Consider the following 18,437-nt stretch of genomic DNA (forward strand, 5'->3'; position numbering starts at 1 on the left):
GGGTCTTCTGACTTCACCTTGAGTATCGTCTAGAATTGCTCCTCATTTTGTAGATCAGGAAACAGGGGCCCAGAGAAGGTATGTAACTATCCTGAGGTCACACCGTAAGGAACTAGCAGAGCCGGGCCAAGGCCCCAGGTGTCTTGATTCCCAGGCTAGGGTTCTTTCTAAGGATATTCCCTTTAGTTAAGTTCTGGCTGTGTGATATTTTTACCACAAATGGGCCAGCTCATGTTTTTTTGGTAAAAAGTTCTATTTTGTTCCTACAATCCAGCTTACATAAAAATGACTTATCAAATGTTCACATTTGTGGATGCTTCCTAAATTAGTAAGCAGGCTGACTTAAAGTATAACTTGTATATTCCTTTGTAAGGGAAATAGAGCTAAAACATTTCTATGTAAATAACACCTTCATAAAGATAGGAAAGTATGAAATTAAAGGGCTTTCTGCTATATAGAACAGGATAATGCTTTCTCCATTAATCTGCCTCGTCAGTCATCCCTTCTGTCTTATAATCTGTCATTATTTCCCTCCCCATTGTGCCCTTCACTTGTGTCTATAAACATGCAGCTCCTAAATGTGACTTTTTTTTTCCTTTTTGGTGAGGCAATTGGGGTTAAATGACTTGCCCAGGGTCACATAGCTACTAAATGTCAAGTGTTTGAGGCTGGATTTGAACTCAGGTCCTTACATGTGACTTTCTTGAGAGCAAGAGCTAACTTGCTTTTCTACTTGTATACTCAGTGCTCTCCTTTCAAAAAAAAACAAACAAACCAAAAACCTTTCTATAAACAGTAATACTAATACATTGTTAGTGAAGCTATTATAAATACTCAGGAAAAGAATTAACAGCTTGGAGTTTAAAATTCTGAGTTAAAATTTAAGTCATTAAACTCTTCACACTTAGCAGATGCCGGAAAGTATTTTCAGAGAGACACAGAAGGTGTTACGTACCAGGTGGGTCAAACCATCACCACTTAGCCTTAGACTTTAGTGCAGATGGCCTAGTTCACTGAGCCTAGGGGTCCTTGGAATAGCAGGGCCTTCCCAGATCACTGTCCCTGATTTTAGCCTACACCCCATAGCCACCATCCAATGAAACAACCTTTGGGCAGATGTAACCTCTGTAGATCCTGTAGCCCTGAATATTCAGCTACCAAATATCTAGAAAAGAAGGTTCTCACCTCTAAGGTCCTTGTGGGCCAGCTCTTTTTTATCTGGTCAGAACAGAAAAGTCCTGGGGCTATAACCTGGCTGCCAGGCCCCTTCAGAAGAGGGGCTCATATTTCTGGAATGGGGGCCCACTGCACATTCTCCTTCCTAGCCCAGGGAAAGGTTGCAGCTGGAACTGGAGGGGACGGGGACAAAGAAGTCACCCCCACCGGAGAGCTTGGGCCTGGGAGAATGGGAAACTGGAAGGCCTTCCTCTGCTCACCTGTCTGGGCTTCACATCAGCCCCCTTGGCCTCCTTTTCCTTGCTCACTCTCTACTCTCCTGATCTCAGGTGTGCCTCATCATATCTATGCCCCCGCCTGTACCCACCAACCCTGGCCCTTTTCACTGTGTCCCTTCCACTCTCCCTCCCTCCTTCTTTCTCTGTTCACTAGGGGGGATAATTTCCTTTCTCAACCACTTCCCAGGCTCTTACACATTTATCCTATGTGCTTCTTCTTCCATTCCCTTTCCTGCTCCCCTACTTGCCCTATCCCCTGCTCAGGTCTCTGACCCCTCTCCAGCCTCCTCCTCAACTTCCCTCCTGGGCTTCTTTCCTTCCTGATCTCCTAGGCCCTCCCCCTGCCCCATAAGCCCACCTCTTCGTCCCTCCCCTGAGTTACCCGCCCTCTCTGCTCACCTCCCTGGGCTCTCCCCTTGCTCCTGTCTCCATCTGCTCTGTAACCTTTGCCAGCTCCCCTTTTTGCCCCATCTCTAACCTCCAGCCCCCCTCATTTTCCTCACCATCCCCTTAGTTCACTAAGGGTTCACTTTGGAACGCTCAGCTCATCTTTTTCATCTCCTTAGCCTCTATCTCTCTTTCTCCTTCCCCTGCTTTGGTCCACCATCCCCTCTCCACCCTGCTCCTATCACTACCCCACTCCTCTGGCCAGTCATCTCTCCTGCCTCCTGGCCTCTCTCGAGCTTCCAGCTCCCCTCTCTGCTGCTGCCCCTTTCCAGCCCCATCTCTGTCTCCTCGAAGGCCTCTCGGGCAGACCAGAGGTACCGTGGGCTCCCACGTCCCCCCAGAGGCCTCTGCCGGGGCCGGTGCATACATACTGTGGCCGCTGGTGTAATGCTGCAGCTTATCGGTGTACTCGGAGTCGGCACGCTCAAACCCCCGCCTTCTGGAACAAAAACCATGAGCTGAAGCCACCTGAACAAGCAGGGAGGAGGCTGGGAGCTTTTGCCTGGGAGGGCCCCTTCCTCAGGCTCCAGCCTCCTCCCTCTCCCACCACAAGCACCCTTCACCCAGGCCTTCCATCCCCAGTAATGGGCTACTTTGCCCCTTTTCCCTACCACCCACTCCCCTTTCCCTTCATCCCTCCCCTCTCTGGTTCCTGGCCATCTTCCCTCTGGTCACATCCTCTCCTCCTAAACCCCAGGAAATCACTGTCAAGGAGTGCTCCTTCTAACCCTCGTCCCCCCAGCGCCTTCCTGCCTGTGCTGTAAGCTTCTGGAAGGCAGGGCCTTTGGTCAGACCTTTTTTGTACCCCCAGAGCCAAGCACGGGACTTGGCAGCACCCCAATTCATCAATCCAATGAGCATTTATTAGGTGCCTACCACGTGATCTGGTGAAAAGCAGTGAGGAAAAGAGAGAGCAAGCCTTGAAGCGAATGAGACCCTTGCCTCTGATAGATAATGGCTTTGTGACCCTGGGTAAGTAACTTAATCTTTCAGTGTTCTAGACAAGTCTCTTAAGGTTTCTCTGCAGCTTAAAGAGAAGGTGCCAAGCTATGCTGGTCAGGGGAGTTTCCTGTACCAATGAAATCACAGGTACAATCTCTATACATGTCCTACCATGTGCCAGGCACTGTGCTGGGGATACAGAAACTAAAACACAATCCCTCCCTGCCCTCAGATTACTCACATTGTACTTAATAAATGAATTGGATAGAATCGCTAACTAGAAGCAAGTGTGATCAGGATGGTGCCTGCCACATAGTAGGTATTCAATAAATGTCTACTGGTTGATTTAGAGGATGGGCCCTTTCGTAGGGTAGCAAGGGCCTTAGAAATCCCCTTATTTTACAAATGAGGAAACTGAGGCCCAGAGGGATTAGTATCGTCACTTTCCAAGAGTGACAGAGCTAGTAAGTGGCAGTGCTGTCCTGTGACCAGAACTTTCTGCTGCCTGGTCCTTTTGGACAGCAGTCTGACCAGCTTATTCCCACTGTGGTATAAGAAACCTAGAATCTCAGAGGGGGAAAGGAACTTGGAGGCCACCGAGTCCAACACCACCTCAAAGCCTGAATCTCCTCCTCCAGTATACCTGACAAAAGGCCTCTAGCCTCTTCGTGAAGAGCTGCTGTGACCAGGGATTCACTCCCTCCCAAAGGAAGCACCCACTTCACTTGAAAACAGCTCTGGCTATCAGAAAATCCCCTCCCAGTAATTTTCACTAATTGGTCTCAGGGACATAGCCTATTTCCCCCTCTCAGTGAAGGCTTTGCTTTTTTTTTCAGAGAGAAGTCCAATGTCCAACCCAAAGAAATAAAACTGATGGAAGAATTTCAGACACCAATGATGGGTCATTTGCGGGGGGGTGATCAAAGGATCATTCATCATTGCCTTTAGAGCCTCAGCCATTTGACAGGTCATTCAGTCTAACCCCCTTGGAGGAAGCGAAGGCTGGGGAAGTGCTGTGTGTTTGGTTTTTCCGGGGGGGGCACTTAGACAACACCTTGTGGACAATGGCTGCTCTGTTCTAAGGCTGATGGACCCCAGCGAGGAAGCATACCTGTAGTGCCTAGACAGAGAGACAGAGCCCGGCACTCGGGTGGACAGACGGAAGGGGCCCCGGGGCGGGGGGAGGCGCACCTGTTACACACGATGGCAATGACGACCACGGCGATGAGGAAGACCAGCCCCGCCGCAGACGAGCCGATGATGAGAGGCAGCTTCTCTTGGATGCTTGTCTGGTACTCAGCTGGGGAAAGACGCGAGGTGCTTCAGGAATGGTGGGGGCGCGGCTGGGTCAAGCCCTCCTCCCCAAATCCTTCCCTCCTCTTTTCTTCTGACTCCTGTGCCCCACCCCCAGCCCATACTGGGAGCTCTTCCAGGGCAATCAATCATTAGTTCTTTGTTTCCTCACCTCCTTCTCCCCTGACCCCTGACCCCCCAAGTGCCAGGTAAAGTGAGCTGTGCAACTTGGAAATGCCTTCCATGACAACAGGCCACAGTCATCAACTCCTCCTCTGAATTCTTAGAGTATTTGGGAAATCATCATATGCTCTATTATACTATTAGACATCTCGTCTCTCCAACTAGACTATAAGCTCTTAGGCCAGGGTACCTCCAATTAATCCTCTATACAGCTTGTTTATACACTATTGTCCATATGTCTCTCCCCCACTAGATTGTGAGCTCCCGGAGGACAGGGATTATCTTTCGCTTTTCTTTGCATGGTACCTGCAGAGCACACAGTAGGTGCTTAATAAATGCTTGTTGACTTGCCCTGCCTCTGTGTTCACCCACCACGCTGGGCACTTAGTAGATAGTCATGAATGACTTATTCCATCGTAAGATTTTGGACTCAGCCTCTTAGAGTTTGAAAGGGCTCCTACAACACAGAATGTCAGAGCCTAGAGGGTCCTTACAATACAGAATGTCAGAGTTGGGAGGGTCCTTCGAATACAGAACATGAGAGTGGGAAAGGTCTCTAGAACATAGAATGTCAGAGCTAGAAGGGATGTTAGAGTATAGGATATCCAAGCTTGGAAGGGATCTTAGAACACAGAGTATTATAATATATAATGTCAGAGCCAGAAGGGTCCTTAGAACATAGAATGTCAGAGCTAGAAAGGATGGTGGAACATACAATATCAGAGCTTGAGGAGGGCCTCAGAACACAGAGTATTAGAACATGGAATGTCAGAATAGGAAGGGTTGTTAGAACATACGAAATTAGAGCTTGGGGAAGGCTTTAGGACACAGAATGTTAAAACATACAATGAATGTCAGAACAGGAAGGGATGTTAGAACATAAGATATCAGAGCTTGGGGGATGGCTTAGAAGACAAACTGTTAGAACACAGAATGTCAGAACTAAAAGGGATGTTGGAAAGTAGGAGGTCAGAGCTTGGTGGGGAGGGGCCTTAGAATTCAGACACAGAACATAAAATGTCAGAGCAGGAAAGAGCCTTAGGGATTATTTAGACCAGCCTACTCGTTCTACAGATGTAGAAACTGCGCTTTAGAAAAGTGCGGTATTTCCTGAAGTGATTAACAGCAGAACTAGGAAAAGAGCCCAGTGTCCTTTGCCCTGCATCACGGAGGCTTCAGGATGGTGAGGGGCTGTGCCAGGGGATATAGCGCCTGGAGCCCAGGTCTCTTGACTTTCCCTGATCCACTGTGTCTGAGGAATCCCTTCTCTCCTTCAGTCCCACAATGCCCAGACTCAGGCACTCCTGCCCAGTTTTCACCCCAGCCCAGGGCTCCCGGGAGCCTGAAGCTCTCTGGGAAGGCTGCGGTCTGTCTGTCTGCCTCTTCCCAGGTACTAAGGGCCTTCTTTCCCAGGCCTTCCTTTGCATATGTCTGCCCGTGAGGGGTCTGTCTCACCTTCAGTCATCGTCTGGAAATACATCTTGCCACTGTAGCGCCCGTAGCCCGCGACGGTGCGTGCCCGCACCTGGAAGACATAGATGGTGCCCGCTTTGAGGCCCTGCACGGTCACTGTGTTGGTGGGGCTTTTGACCGCAGTGGCATTGTACTCACTCAGGTCCTGCCAAGGAGCAAAGACAACAGTCAGAGGTCGTAACAGGAAAGATGATGAACCCCTGAATCACCACCATCACCACCAGCCCAGCTGATAATTGTAGAGTCCTCGAAGGTGTGCCTCACTCGAGCCTCACAACTCTGAGGGGGCCGGTCCCCGGGGTCATTATGACTGTTTTTAGATGAGGAAAGTGAGGTTCCTGCATTTGGAGTTGGACATCTAGGCTGGAAGCCCGGCTTTGCCACTTTTTACCTAGATGACCTTGGACTTCACTTCCCTGTCCATAAGTTTCCTCACCTGTAAAGTAAAGGGGCTGGAGGCAATGACCTCCAAGGCCTTCTCTAACTAGAAATGTTTGATTCTACAATTGTTTTACTTGCTTAAGGTCACATGGCTACTAAGGCTCCCTCCCAGCTCTGACATTCTCTGTTCTAAGGGCCCTCCCAGCTCTGACATCCTGTGTTCTAAGTTACAATGACCTAAATTACAAGGGGATCTTGTAAGCTAATAAAAGAGATAAGGAACACTTAAAAAAAAAGAAAAAGAAAAAGAAAAGATCTAGACAACTGAAAGAAACCAAAGAAATGGGTACAAATAGCTGTGCTGTAAACTGTGGTTAAATAAAATGCTCTGAACTCAGTGGAGGGAAGGTGCTTGGGGATGGTCGGGATGCTGCTGCAGCTGCTGCTGAGCTAGCTTCTCCACAACAATACTATGGAGTAGTCATTCAAGTATGATGGCCCCATTTTACAGAGGAGGTAACCTGAGGCTCAAAGAATGTCCATGGTCAAAAAGTTAGTAAGAATTAGAGCTAGAGGCTGAACTTGGGTTCTCATGATTTCAGGGGTCCAGTATTCTTTCCATTTCACCATTTAAAGGGGTTCAACGACGGATATGTGGATTGGGTTCAACCTTCTGATTGGTTTCCTGGATTCCCACCTCTCACCTCTCTAATCTATCCTCCATGTGGTTATTAGCAAATAAGTCATTTAAAAATCTGATTAGTAATTTAAAATTAGTAATTTAAAGATCTGATCACTTCACTCCCTTTCCAAAAGTCTTCGGTAACTCTACTACATTTAGAAGGCACTCGAGAGCCCTTCACATCCACCTTCTACCTTCTCAAGATTTATTTCATATTACTTCCCCCTTCTAGAGATGTGCCAGAACCAGCTTATGCTGGCTCAAGAGCTGTTGGTTAAATTTTCCATGTAAGCTTTGTGCCTTGGAAATTGGCAAACATTACCACTGAGGGCTTGATTTATTTTATTTTTAAAAATTATTTATTTTAAACAATTTTAATATATATTTATTATTACTAATATTATTATTGATTTATTTTATTGATTTTTAGATCTAAGAAAGTGACAGAGAAAATGTTCATAATACAGATCAAACTTAAATGTGTGTCATGTTCATTTTTTTCTCCAGAGAGCCAGTTGTTAAATACTTATCTGCATACCCCTGCTCCCTTCACACACTTTCTGTTTTAGCCAAACTGTCCTAATTGGCATTCAACCTCCCACCCCTGCACTTTTGTTCAGGCTGTCCCCCACATCTGGCATGTACTCTGTTCCCAAAGCTTCATTCAAAAGTTCAGCTCATGTCCCCTTTCTGGGTGGCTGGGTGGCTCAGTGGATAGAGCACCAGGCCTGGAGTTAGGAACACCTGAGTTCAAATCCAACCTCAGACACTTACTAGCTGTGTGACCCTGGGCAAGTCACTTCACCCTGTTTGCCTCAGTTTCCTCATCTGTAAAACAAGCTGGAGAAGGAATGACAAATCACTCCAGTATTTTTGCCACGAAAACCCCAAATGGGGTCAGGGAGAGTCGGATGTGAGTGAACAAAAACTGCAACAGACTTCCTCCTACCCAGAACTTTTCGTGATGCTCAGTTAAGTGTTTTCTCTTTCCTGAAATTATTTTGTATTTATCTGTTTACGTATTGTCTTCTTCAAGACAGCAACCCAACTAGAATTTATTAAGCACCTACTACGTGCTAAGCATGGATGATACAAAGAAAGGTGAAAAACAGTCCCTCTCTGAAGGATTCTAGCAGGGCAGACAGCATGCAAACACGCTACGTAGAGAGGATAAGTTGAAGATAGTCTCACTGAGATGAAAGGGTACTGGGAAAGGCTTCTTATAGAACGTGGGACTAGAAGGAAGCCAGGAGGCCAGAGGTGAGTGAGTTCTAGGCATGTGACTCTAGCCAGTGTTATAGTACATTCCCGTTTCACGTTGGGTCCCCAGTCCCTAGTACAGTGCCTTGCACATTATAGAAGTGTAAGAACTATTAAACTGAATCGAATAGAATATTCTTCTACTTAAAAGACCTGAGGTGTAATGTCAAGCATCAGCAGTAGGTGTCGCTGTCTAACACATGATGGGGTCCAGCTGGACCATGCTTTAGGAGCCTAAGATTTGCAAGGGTAATTGAACATTCTACTTGACCAGCTTTTTAAGGTCAAGCACCACAGGGTTACAGACACAGAGCTGGCAGGGTCCTCAGAGACCCTCTAGCCCAACCCCCACTTTTACAGAGTAAGAAACTGAGGCTCAGAGATGTCGCTCAAAGTCACGGATGTTAAGTGTCAGGGGTGGGATTTGAACCCAGGACATCTGATTCTATTGCTAGCACTCTCTTTCCTCTAGAGCAGGGGTTTTTAATCTTTTGAGTGTCCTAGACTCCTTTGGCAGTCTGGGTAAGCCTACAGACCCCTTCTCAGAATAACACTTGTTGTACATTCGTAATCGAGGGAAATGCTAGAGGTTGGTGAAAAATAAAGATATCATTTTTTCCCATCTAAGTTCATGGAGCCCCTGAAATCTGACTGTTCCACAGATTCCAGGTTAAGAACTCCCGCACTAGTGTTTGCTTATAATTAAGGACCATAAATATTTTTCTGAGTCCTTTGGTGACAAGTACAGGATCATTTAAGAATGTAACCATTCCCCCTCCCCTCCCCATTACCCCCTTTCCTTGAAATTGCTCTGAGATGCACCAATTATATCACAATTATATCACTTTCTAGGTAAGAATATGACCTATGCCATACAATGACTGAAATTCATTCAATTTAAACTGAGGATGTGGGGACCAGAGAAGATTCAGAAGGACGCGCCTTGATCTCCAGGGCTGCTGTGGGGAAGAGGCATCAGAGCGGATCTCTTTAGGGCTCAGGAGGGCAATGAATGAATGAATGAATGCATTGAGATTATAGGGAGGCTGATTTTCGTTCTACGTAAATGAATGACTGGAAAATTACTAAGTGCATGCTATGTGCTGAGGACTGTTAGGCACCAGGGAAGAGAAATGCTGAAGTGAGACAGTCCCTGCCCTTAAAGAGTGGGTATATTCTAATAGGCCATACAGAGAGGAGGAGTGTCCAGGAAAGGTGAATGGAGCCCTTGGCAGAAGTGACAGGAGTGTGGAGCCCAGAGATACGAGAGGGAGGGGGTGATGCTAAGATCAGCCTCAGGAAATAGTGGGCTGTCCCTCGAGGGCACTTTACAGGCAGGGAACCCATGCTTAGTCAGGGATATTGTAGAAGGAACTAGAGGATGGACCAGAGGGCCTTTGAGGCCCCTTCCATCTCTTAGATTGTGAATTTTTGAAGAAAAGCAGGCACTCGAGCTGGGAGAATGGCATCATGGGATTGCAGCTGCCTTATAGGGCTGTGGTCATTCATGGAAGCCGAGCTCCTCTCCTTTTCACTCTTTTCCCAGGGGAATGTTTCTGGGGATTAGCTTAGAGAAGACTAAAAACAAAGGGTGAGGCCTAGATGAAAAAGACTTAAGTGAATTTCACTGGTAAAAGGAGACTGAAAAAGGAGACTATTCTCCTATCTTTACTCCTTTTAATACTCCCTGAACCTTGGCTTTCTTCCTCTTCTGTAAAATGGACGATACGGACTGCGAGTCCTTTCTAAGTTCTACAATCTATGTAGAAGCATCACCCAGCATCAACATTCTCTATTTTACCATTCCAGGTTCTAAGGCCTTCTCCAGTTCTGACATTCCACATTCTAGGGTCTCTCTTAGATCTGACATTCTCTATTCTAAGACCCCTCCCATCCTTTGACATTCTCTATTCTAAGGCCCCTCCCAACTCCAGCATTCTGTGTTTTAGAGCCCCTTTGAGTCCTGACATTCCATGTTCCAAGGTTCCTCCAAGCTTTGACATTGTATGTCCTAAGATAATTCCCAGCTGTGACATTCAGTGTTCTAAGGTCCTTTGTGTTCCAACATTCTATGTCTTAAAGTCACTTTCAGGTTTCTAGCCTCTGTTCTAAGGCCTCTTTCAGCTCAGAAGTTCCCTTACCACACAAATTATTGAAGGATCCAATGAGAGGGTAGTACCTTTGCCTTTCTGATGCCAATCTCTTCTCTGCCTTGGGGCCCCTCTGGTATTTCCCTTCTCCTAAATGAGCAGTCAATGTTTCCCCTGTCTTTATACTGCTCCTGTAACCAGGCTCTGACCTTTCTTGTAAACTTTTTTTCCCACATAAAGCTTTTGGTGTGCCCTCCATGGGCTACTCCGCACGGCACATAGTAGGTGCTTAGGACATTTGTCGAAAAATGGAATGAATGGGTGAGAAGTTATTCTCCCCACCACCAGTCAGGACAAACTGAACTGGAGGGAGGCTCTCCTCTGAAAAGCCCCGGCCATGCCTGAGCGAACTCCCATTCATGTGGTGCTTTAGTTTACAAATCTCTTTTCTCACATCAGTCCAATGAAGTAGGTTAGATTATACAGGTAATAATATTATCCTTATTTTAGAAGAAAGGGAAAAAAACAAGGATCAGAGAGGGGAGGACAGTTGTCCAAGGTCACACAGCCAAGTGAGAAGATCTGGGAGGCCTTCTTACATTAAGTCCACTGTTCTTTCCATAATTCCAGGCTGCCCCTAACTAACACTGAGTTAAGGCAGCTGGACCGGCCCCCTCAGATCCACAGTCCTGAGAACTCTGGGACATTCAGCAGGGTCTGGGCTGATGCCAGTTATTATCAGTTGGGCCTGTGGTTCAGATAAGAGGAAATCTGGCTTAGTGGAAAGAGAACTGAATCTGTGGCCTGGAATACCTGTGTTTGTGTCCTAGCTCTCCCACTTGGTGACCCTGGCTCAGATGCTTTTCACCCCCACAGATCTCAGTTTCTTAATCTGTAAAATGGGGACAATATTCTTTGTACTGTGTATTAATGTTTTCCCAGGGATGCGATATAACTGACCAGAGATCATAGAATTCTATGACCTTTAATTCAATGAGATTGAATTCAATGAGATTGAATTCAATTTAATTAAACATGCATTTACTTTGCTAGACATTATGCTATGCATTGGTGGACAGCAAAACAAACAAAAATGCCTGTCCTTGATCTCGAAGAGCTTAGGACTGTAGGCTTCCTGGGTGATAAACACTTATCTAATTAAGAGAATACCAAGTATTGGCAAAGGCAATAAAAGTTATTTTTAAGAAGGCAAGAGAAGAGAGCCAAGAAAAGGCTAGGGTAGAAGGCATCTAAGCTCCACTTTCAGCCACAGTCAGCCCATAAACATTTAGTTAGCACCTACTGGGTGTCCCGCACGGTACCAAACGCTGAAGATAACAAAGAAAGGTTAAAGAGGGTCCCTGCCCTCAGGAGCAGAGTCTAACGAGAGAGATAACATGAAAATAGCCATGTACAAACAAGATACAGGCAGGATAAATTGGAGACAAGCAACAGAGAGAAGGCATTCGAATTCAGGAACTTGAAGGAACCTTGGGATCTTAAGAATCAATACCACAGGCTGCCCAAAAAGAAATGAGATAGCACAAATAGATCCAAGAAAAGCATTTATTAAGTGCTTACTGTGTTATATGCTAGGTATACAAATACAATAAGATGCTTAGCTTCTAATAGAGGGAGACACCATATATCAGAAGATGGCGGTAAAGGAAGGGTGTAGTGAGTGGAGCCAAAGGGCAGTTGATAGACAGGGCCTTTCCTGATGCAATGGCAGTGCAGATGTGATAGGAAGAAGCATGATGGGTGAAAGCAGGCTACGGTTACAGTGTTTGACTAGCAATGGTTGGTATGGGTGAGGAAGTGTAAAAGACATCCTTAAAAACACGTGTGACCAGGTGAGGAGGTGTGTGCAACTGTGAGGGATCATTGAGATATTTTTTAAACTTTGTCTGAGTTCAAATCTGGCCTCAGACCAAACACTTGACACTTACTAGCTGTGTGACCCTGGGCAAGTCACTTAACCCCAATTGCTTAAAAATATAAAAAAAAACCCCAAAAAACTTTGAGGATGGCTTCCAATGTATCAAGCAGATCCTCTATGAGGGATGGATGGGATGGGTGGCTGGGCACAGAGAAGAGTGGCAGGGGATAAGCAGGCATGGGGCTGCTGCCACCAGAGGAGGAAAGACCCATGCTGATGGAATCATGGAGTCACTGAGGCAGAGAATTGGGAACCTACCCTCACAGAGTTCTTGTTTCATAAATTGGAAAAGCATTATAGAAATGATAGTGATGATGATGATGATGATGATTATAGTATCTCCCCGAGGTCATCTGAATTTGGAATCAGAAGTCTGCCACTTACTACTGCATAACCTTGGGGAATCCTTTGGCACTTAAGTTTCTCCATCTGTAAAAGGAGGAGGTCACAAGATCAAAGATTCAGAATGGGAAGAGACCTTAGAGATCATGGGAATCCAACCCTGCTTTGTAGAATCCCTTATTTCCTTTAAAACTTCCCTCAAAGGGGCAGCTAGGTGGCGCAGTGGATAGAGCACCAGCCCTGAAGTCAGGAGGACCTGAGTTCAAATCTGGCGTCAGACCAAACACTTGACACTTACTAGCTGTGTGACCCTGGGTAAGTCACTTAACCCCACTTGACTAAAAGCAAAAAAACAAAAAAACCCCAAACTCCCTCAGGTACCACCTTCTACATCTTGTTCTGTTGTTTTTCAGTCATGTCCAACTCTCTCTCTCTTTTTTTTTTTTTTGGTTAGGCAGTGGGGTTGAGTGATTTGCCCAGGGTCACACAGCTAGTAAGTGTTGTGTGTCTGAGGCCAGATTTGAACTCAGGTCCTCCTGAATCCAGGGCCAGTGCTCTATCCACTGCGCCACCTAGCTGCCCTGTGTCCAACTCTTTATGACCCTATCTGGGGTTTCACCATTTCCTTCTTCAGTTCATTTTACAGATAAGGAAACTGAGGCAAACAGGGTTAAGTGATTTGCCCAGGGTCACACAACTGAGGCCAGATTTGAACACAGTTCTTCCTGATTCCAGGCCCAGCAATCTATGTACTATGGTGCCACCTCGCTTTCCCTACCTGCTACATGACACCTTTCCTAATTCCATATGACATCTCTAAATGATCTCATATTTATTTTGTATGTGTGTATATGTCTCTCCCCTGATAGAATGTAAACTCCTTGAAAGCAGGGGCTGTTTCATTTTTGTGTCTGTGCTGTTGGTACCCAGTACAGGGCCTGATTCATAATAGGTGCTTAAGATAAGTTTGTAGTTTTTGATTGATTGCCCGAGGTCTCACAGGTGAATGGCAATGCTAATGGACCACAAAGTCACTTCCAGCTCTAAATCTATGATTTGAAATCACCCAAGATAATACACCACTGAGCCAGTTTCCTTGGGTTCCTCAGAACCAAGAGTGAGGGAGAACTGGCTTGTGACCACCAATGGCGGCCTTCGAACCCGGAGCCAACAGCGATGGGTTGGCCTTGGGAATGCAGCATCAAGGTCCTCGATGTGTGGGCGCCTGGCTGAACCACCCCAGGTAGCAGTGCTTCTGTCCGAGGGCACTCCGAAGCCACTGGAATCCTGGCTGTTGGGGAGGGGTAAGGCAATAAAGGAGACCATTTTTTCATGAAAACCCTTTTTAAAAAGAGGAAATAAGGAATCGTCCAGGGATTACAGGCCAGTTAATCTAACTTCTCTATCTGGAAGGGGCTGGAGCAATTCATTAAAAGAAAAAAAATCAATTGGTAAAAGCACCAGGAGGATAAGTAGGTGTTAAGTAACAGCCAGCAAGAGTTCTCAAAAATAAATCACCTTGGAGCAGCCCCAGCTCCTTTGACACAGTGGAGAACCCTTGGGGAGTGGGGGTGGGGTGGGATGGGGGAGGGGGTCCACAGCAGCAGCAGACAGCCTCTAGGGAGGCTCTCGCCATGATCTGATGTGACATGTTCTATGACCAATGAGTCTCGACTGATGCCATGCCCTACACTCTGAATGCCACGACCCAGACAAACCCACGAAAATAGGGCAGGACTCAGGACGGCTAGTCCCAGGTGCTTTCACATTATCATCTTCTGTTCCCATATGCATTCCCCTCCCAGCTCCATGAAGGCAGGGACTGTGCCTTATCCAAGCTTCACATCTCCTTCCTTGGCTAGCAAGGTACTCTGTACTCATTAGATACATTAAATTGATTAATAATAATAATAATAATAATAATAATAATAATAATAATAATAATAATTGTTGTTGTTTTTGAGTTGCCATAGCTATTTCTGAGGGGCAGCTAGATAGTGCAGTGGATAGAGCACTGGGCTTGGAATCAGGAACTCATCTTCATGACCCTGGGCAATTAAATTCACCCTGTTTGACTCAGTTTCCTCATCTGTAAAATGAGCTGGAGAAGGAAATGGCAAGCCACTCTCTGTCTTTGCCAAGGAAACCCCAGATGAGGTCATGAAGCCTCAGACATGACTGAAAAACAAAAGCTGTTTCTAATCATCCTCGTTCAGGCCATCGTCACCTCTTGCTTGGCCTATTGTGACAGCCTCCTCATTGACCTCCCTCCCTCTGGTCTCTCCCTGTCTCCAATCCCTCCTCCACACGGCTGCCAACATGATTTTTCTCAAGTGCAGGCCTGTATCGCTCCCTTACTCTATAAACTTCGGTGGCTCCTTATGACTCTAGGATCAACTATGGCAAATAAAGCTCTATACAACCTGGCCCCTTCCTACTTTCTAATCAATACCGCAGGTTGCCCAAAGAGAAATGAGATGCACAAATGAATCCAAGAAAAGCATTTATTAAGTGCTTACTGTGTTATATGCTAGGTATACAAACACAAAACGATGCTTAGCTTCTAATAGAGGGAGACACCATACATCACAAGATGGCGGTAAAGGAAGGGTGTAGTGACTGGATCTTCATATCTGCCCTCCATGCACTAGACCATCCAGTTGTACTGGCCTTCTTGTTGTTACTGCACATGATGAACATGCCTGAAATGCTCTCCTTTCTCACCTCTACCTCTAAGAATCTCTGGCTTCTTGCAAGACCATACTCAGACAAGACCTCCTCTGTCTAAGGTTACTGTTCATTAACTCTGTATGTCATACGTGTGTGTGTGTGCACACATACATGTATATACAATACATATATTTATGCACATGTTATCTCTTCCATTAGATTTGAAGGAAGAATTTCAGCAGGAATCAAGGTCAAACTCACCAGTCTACAGTTTGCAGACCATTCTCTTCCTTTTGTGAACGTCCAGACAACGTTGGCCCTTTGCCAGTCCTCTGCTAGCGCTCCCATTCTCCCTGATGTTTCAAACATCACTGACTGTGGTGCTCAGCCATCACATCTGCCGGTCCTTTCAGTCCTAACGATGTAGTTCATCTGGACTTGGTGACTTCAACTCACCAAGGGCAGCCGGGTTCTCGCTTGCTATTTCCCTACTTATCCTCGGCTTCAACTCCCCGTTAGCCATCTTTGTTTTGTTCTTTCTAGTCCAAAGATCACTTTCCTTGGCAGCGAAGACAAGTAAAGCAGGAGCCGAGCAGCAGTGCCTTCTCTCTGTTGTCAGCTATCACTGCCCCCTCCACCCACATCAGTGATCCCATCCCTTTTTGTGATATGTATTTTTTCTCCATAGAGTTAAAAAAAATCCCTTTTTGTTGTTGTTAGCTTTCTTCTCTAGCTTCGGCTCATTGGGAGCATTAGCACTCCTGACACCTTCCTTAGAGGACTGTGCCAAGCTCTTGGGTTCATCTTCCTTTAGCTGCCCTTGCTTCTAGCTTCTCTACATGTCTTTTCAAAGTTGAAGCTGGCTTGCGGATTCCCTGTGTATACACACTGATCGCTTCAGACAACTACCTTTTTTTTTCCCCATCAGAAATGTTTCTCTTTACATTTTCAGAATTTCTTGGATTGATGAATTCCTTTCCCTCCTGGGCTGTGTCTTTCCATGTCACACTGTGGTTTGTTGGCCCTTATCTAGGTTTTCCCTGAATTCTTTGAAATCTTTTCTTCCCAAATCTAGGGTACGTATCAGACTAGACTCAGCTTTCTGTTCCTCCTCCATGGATTCATGTGATCACAGATTCAGAATTGGAGCGAGGATGGCATGATCACAGATTTGGAACTGGAGGGAGGATGGCATGATCACAGATTTGGAACTGGAGGGAGGATGGCATGATCACAGATTTGGAACTGGAGGGAGGATGGCATGATCTTAGATTTAGAATCAGAAGGGATTTCAAAGGCCATCTTGTCCAACTCCCTCATTTTGCAAATGAGAACTGAGCCCAGGGAGTTTTGATGACTTGCCCAAGTCACACAGGAACTAAGTGTTAGAAGTGGGATTTGAACTCAGGGTCTCTGGCTCCAGAGTCATTGCTCTTCCCACCATGCCAAGCTGCCAGTATCACAAATTCTATAAAAGTGAATGTTGAAAACTATCTTTACATGTAATTGGAAAAAAGAAAATGGGAAAGGAAGGAAAGGAGAGGAAACCAGGAGGGGATAAGAGGAAAATGGGAAAGGAAGAGAGAGAATGCATTGGTCAACTCTTCCATATCTGGCCCCTAGTAAGTGTTTAATTAATGCTTGTTGAGTGATTAGCCATGCCCTAGATCCCAGTGTGGTACCACTCATGCATTCCACAGGCTCAATCCCACAGTATTCAATATCTCTCTGTTTTAGGAATGACAGTTTGGTGGTCGGATGGAGGATGGATTGGAAAGGGGCAGACAGGCAGAACAATTAGGAGGAAATAGTAACAGTTCAGATGAGAGGTGATCAATCCATAAACACTTATTAAGCATCTTTTTTACTATGACTATAAAACGAAACAGCAAGACTCTTTGTGATCAAGGAATTGACTTTATACTGGGGGACATACAAAAATACACAAGATAGTTTTTTTTTTTTGGTAGGGGTTAGTTAAAGCTGGGGGGATCAGCAAGGGACTCATACAGAATGTGGCATCTGAGCTTGTCCTTTGAAAGACACTGGGGTATCTAAGAGCCAGAGATGAGGGGAGAGGCCATTGCAGGTCTGGGGGACAGCCAGGGGGATTCTGGGTTGTGAAAGAAGAACCACAAGAATACCAGTCTAACTGGTCTGTTGTGTGTGCACGAGGGGGAGTCCTGTATAACAAGGCTGGAAAGGAAGGTTGGAACCACGCGATGAAATTATGAAGTCTTGGCTTTAGACGCCAAACAGAGGTGATTAAATTTTTCTGAGAGGTGCTAGGGAGCCACCCCCCTGGAATTCATTTAGTAAGAGAGTGGCATCATCAGAGCTTTGTGTTCAGAAAATCATTTGGGCAGCTGGGTAGAAGATGGAGTAAAGAGGGGAGAGGCTGGAGGCACCGAGCTCAATTAGGACATTATTGCAGTAATTGAGGTGAGAGATAATGAAGGCTCACACTATGTAAGTGGAGAGAGATGGAGAGATGCAAGAGAAATTGTGGGGGGTCAAATGAACAAAACTGATGATGTATGTGGAGCGGGGGAAGGGACGGGTTGAGGATGACACAGAGGTTATGAACCTTGATAACTGGTGGACAGACGTAGGGAAATGATGACAGCCCGGCCTGGGGCAGTGGCTGTGTGAGTGGCTAGAAGGGGATGGATTATTATCCCCATTTTCCAGATGGATGAGCAGAGTTGACAAGACTTGGCAAATGTTAGACTATGGGGGTTGCATGAAAGGGAAAAGCCAAGAATGACTCCAGGGTCATGACCCTGGGTGATGGGAAGGACACTGGTACCTTTGACAGAGAAGTTCAGAGGAAGGAACGGGTTTGGTTGGAAACAAGCATGAGTGCCATTTTTGACATGGCAAATTTGAGATGGCAAAGAGATGCTGAGTTGGAAATGTCTAATAGGCAGTGTCTAATGGGCCTGGGGGGGATGGGAGAGAGAGAGAGAGACTCAGGTTGGATTTAGAAATCTGGGGGTCACAATGCTTCAAAAACCATAAAGCATCACAAAAATGAAATTATAATGATACTACCTCGTGTCACTTCTGTGACCCACATCCCTCTTTCCCTACATCTGTCTGATAAAAAGACACAACACAAAAGACCAGATGAACACAGAAAGGATCTCTTACAAGAGAATCTCTTTTCCATTCAGGACTGAGCTGATTTATAGACCAGCACTCAGCCAACTCAGCCTGTCTGTCTCAATCAGAGGGCATCTTCTGGAGGGTCAAGGAAACAGCTCAGATGCCTGCTGAAT

At 46.0% G+C, this 18,437-nt stretch overlaps 1 protein-coding gene across 1 annotated transcript in view; it reads right to left on the bottom strand.

Moving 5' to 3' along the window:
- Positions 1 to 18,437, bottom strand: part of EPHB2 (EPH receptor B2) — a 134,892-nt gene that overhangs the window by 20,008 nt on the left and 96,447 nt on the right. The window contains 3 exon segments of the mRNA XM_078146218.1: positions 2,273 to 2,337; positions 4,035 to 4,143; positions 5,775 to 5,937. Coding sequence (XP_078002344.1) covers positions 2,273 to 2,337; positions 4,035 to 4,143; positions 5,775 to 5,937 — 337 coding nt within the window.

This window comes from Phascolarctos cinereus, unplaced genomic scaffold (assembly GCF_003287225.1).
Source record: "Phascolarctos cinereus isolate Bilbo 61053 unplaced genomic scaffold, phaCin_HiC Scaffold_726;HRSCAF=1367, whole genome shotgun sequence".
In the NCBI taxonomy this organism is placed as follows: Eukaryota; Metazoa; Chordata; class Mammalia; order Diprotodontia; family Phascolarctidae; genus Phascolarctos; species Phascolarctos cinereus.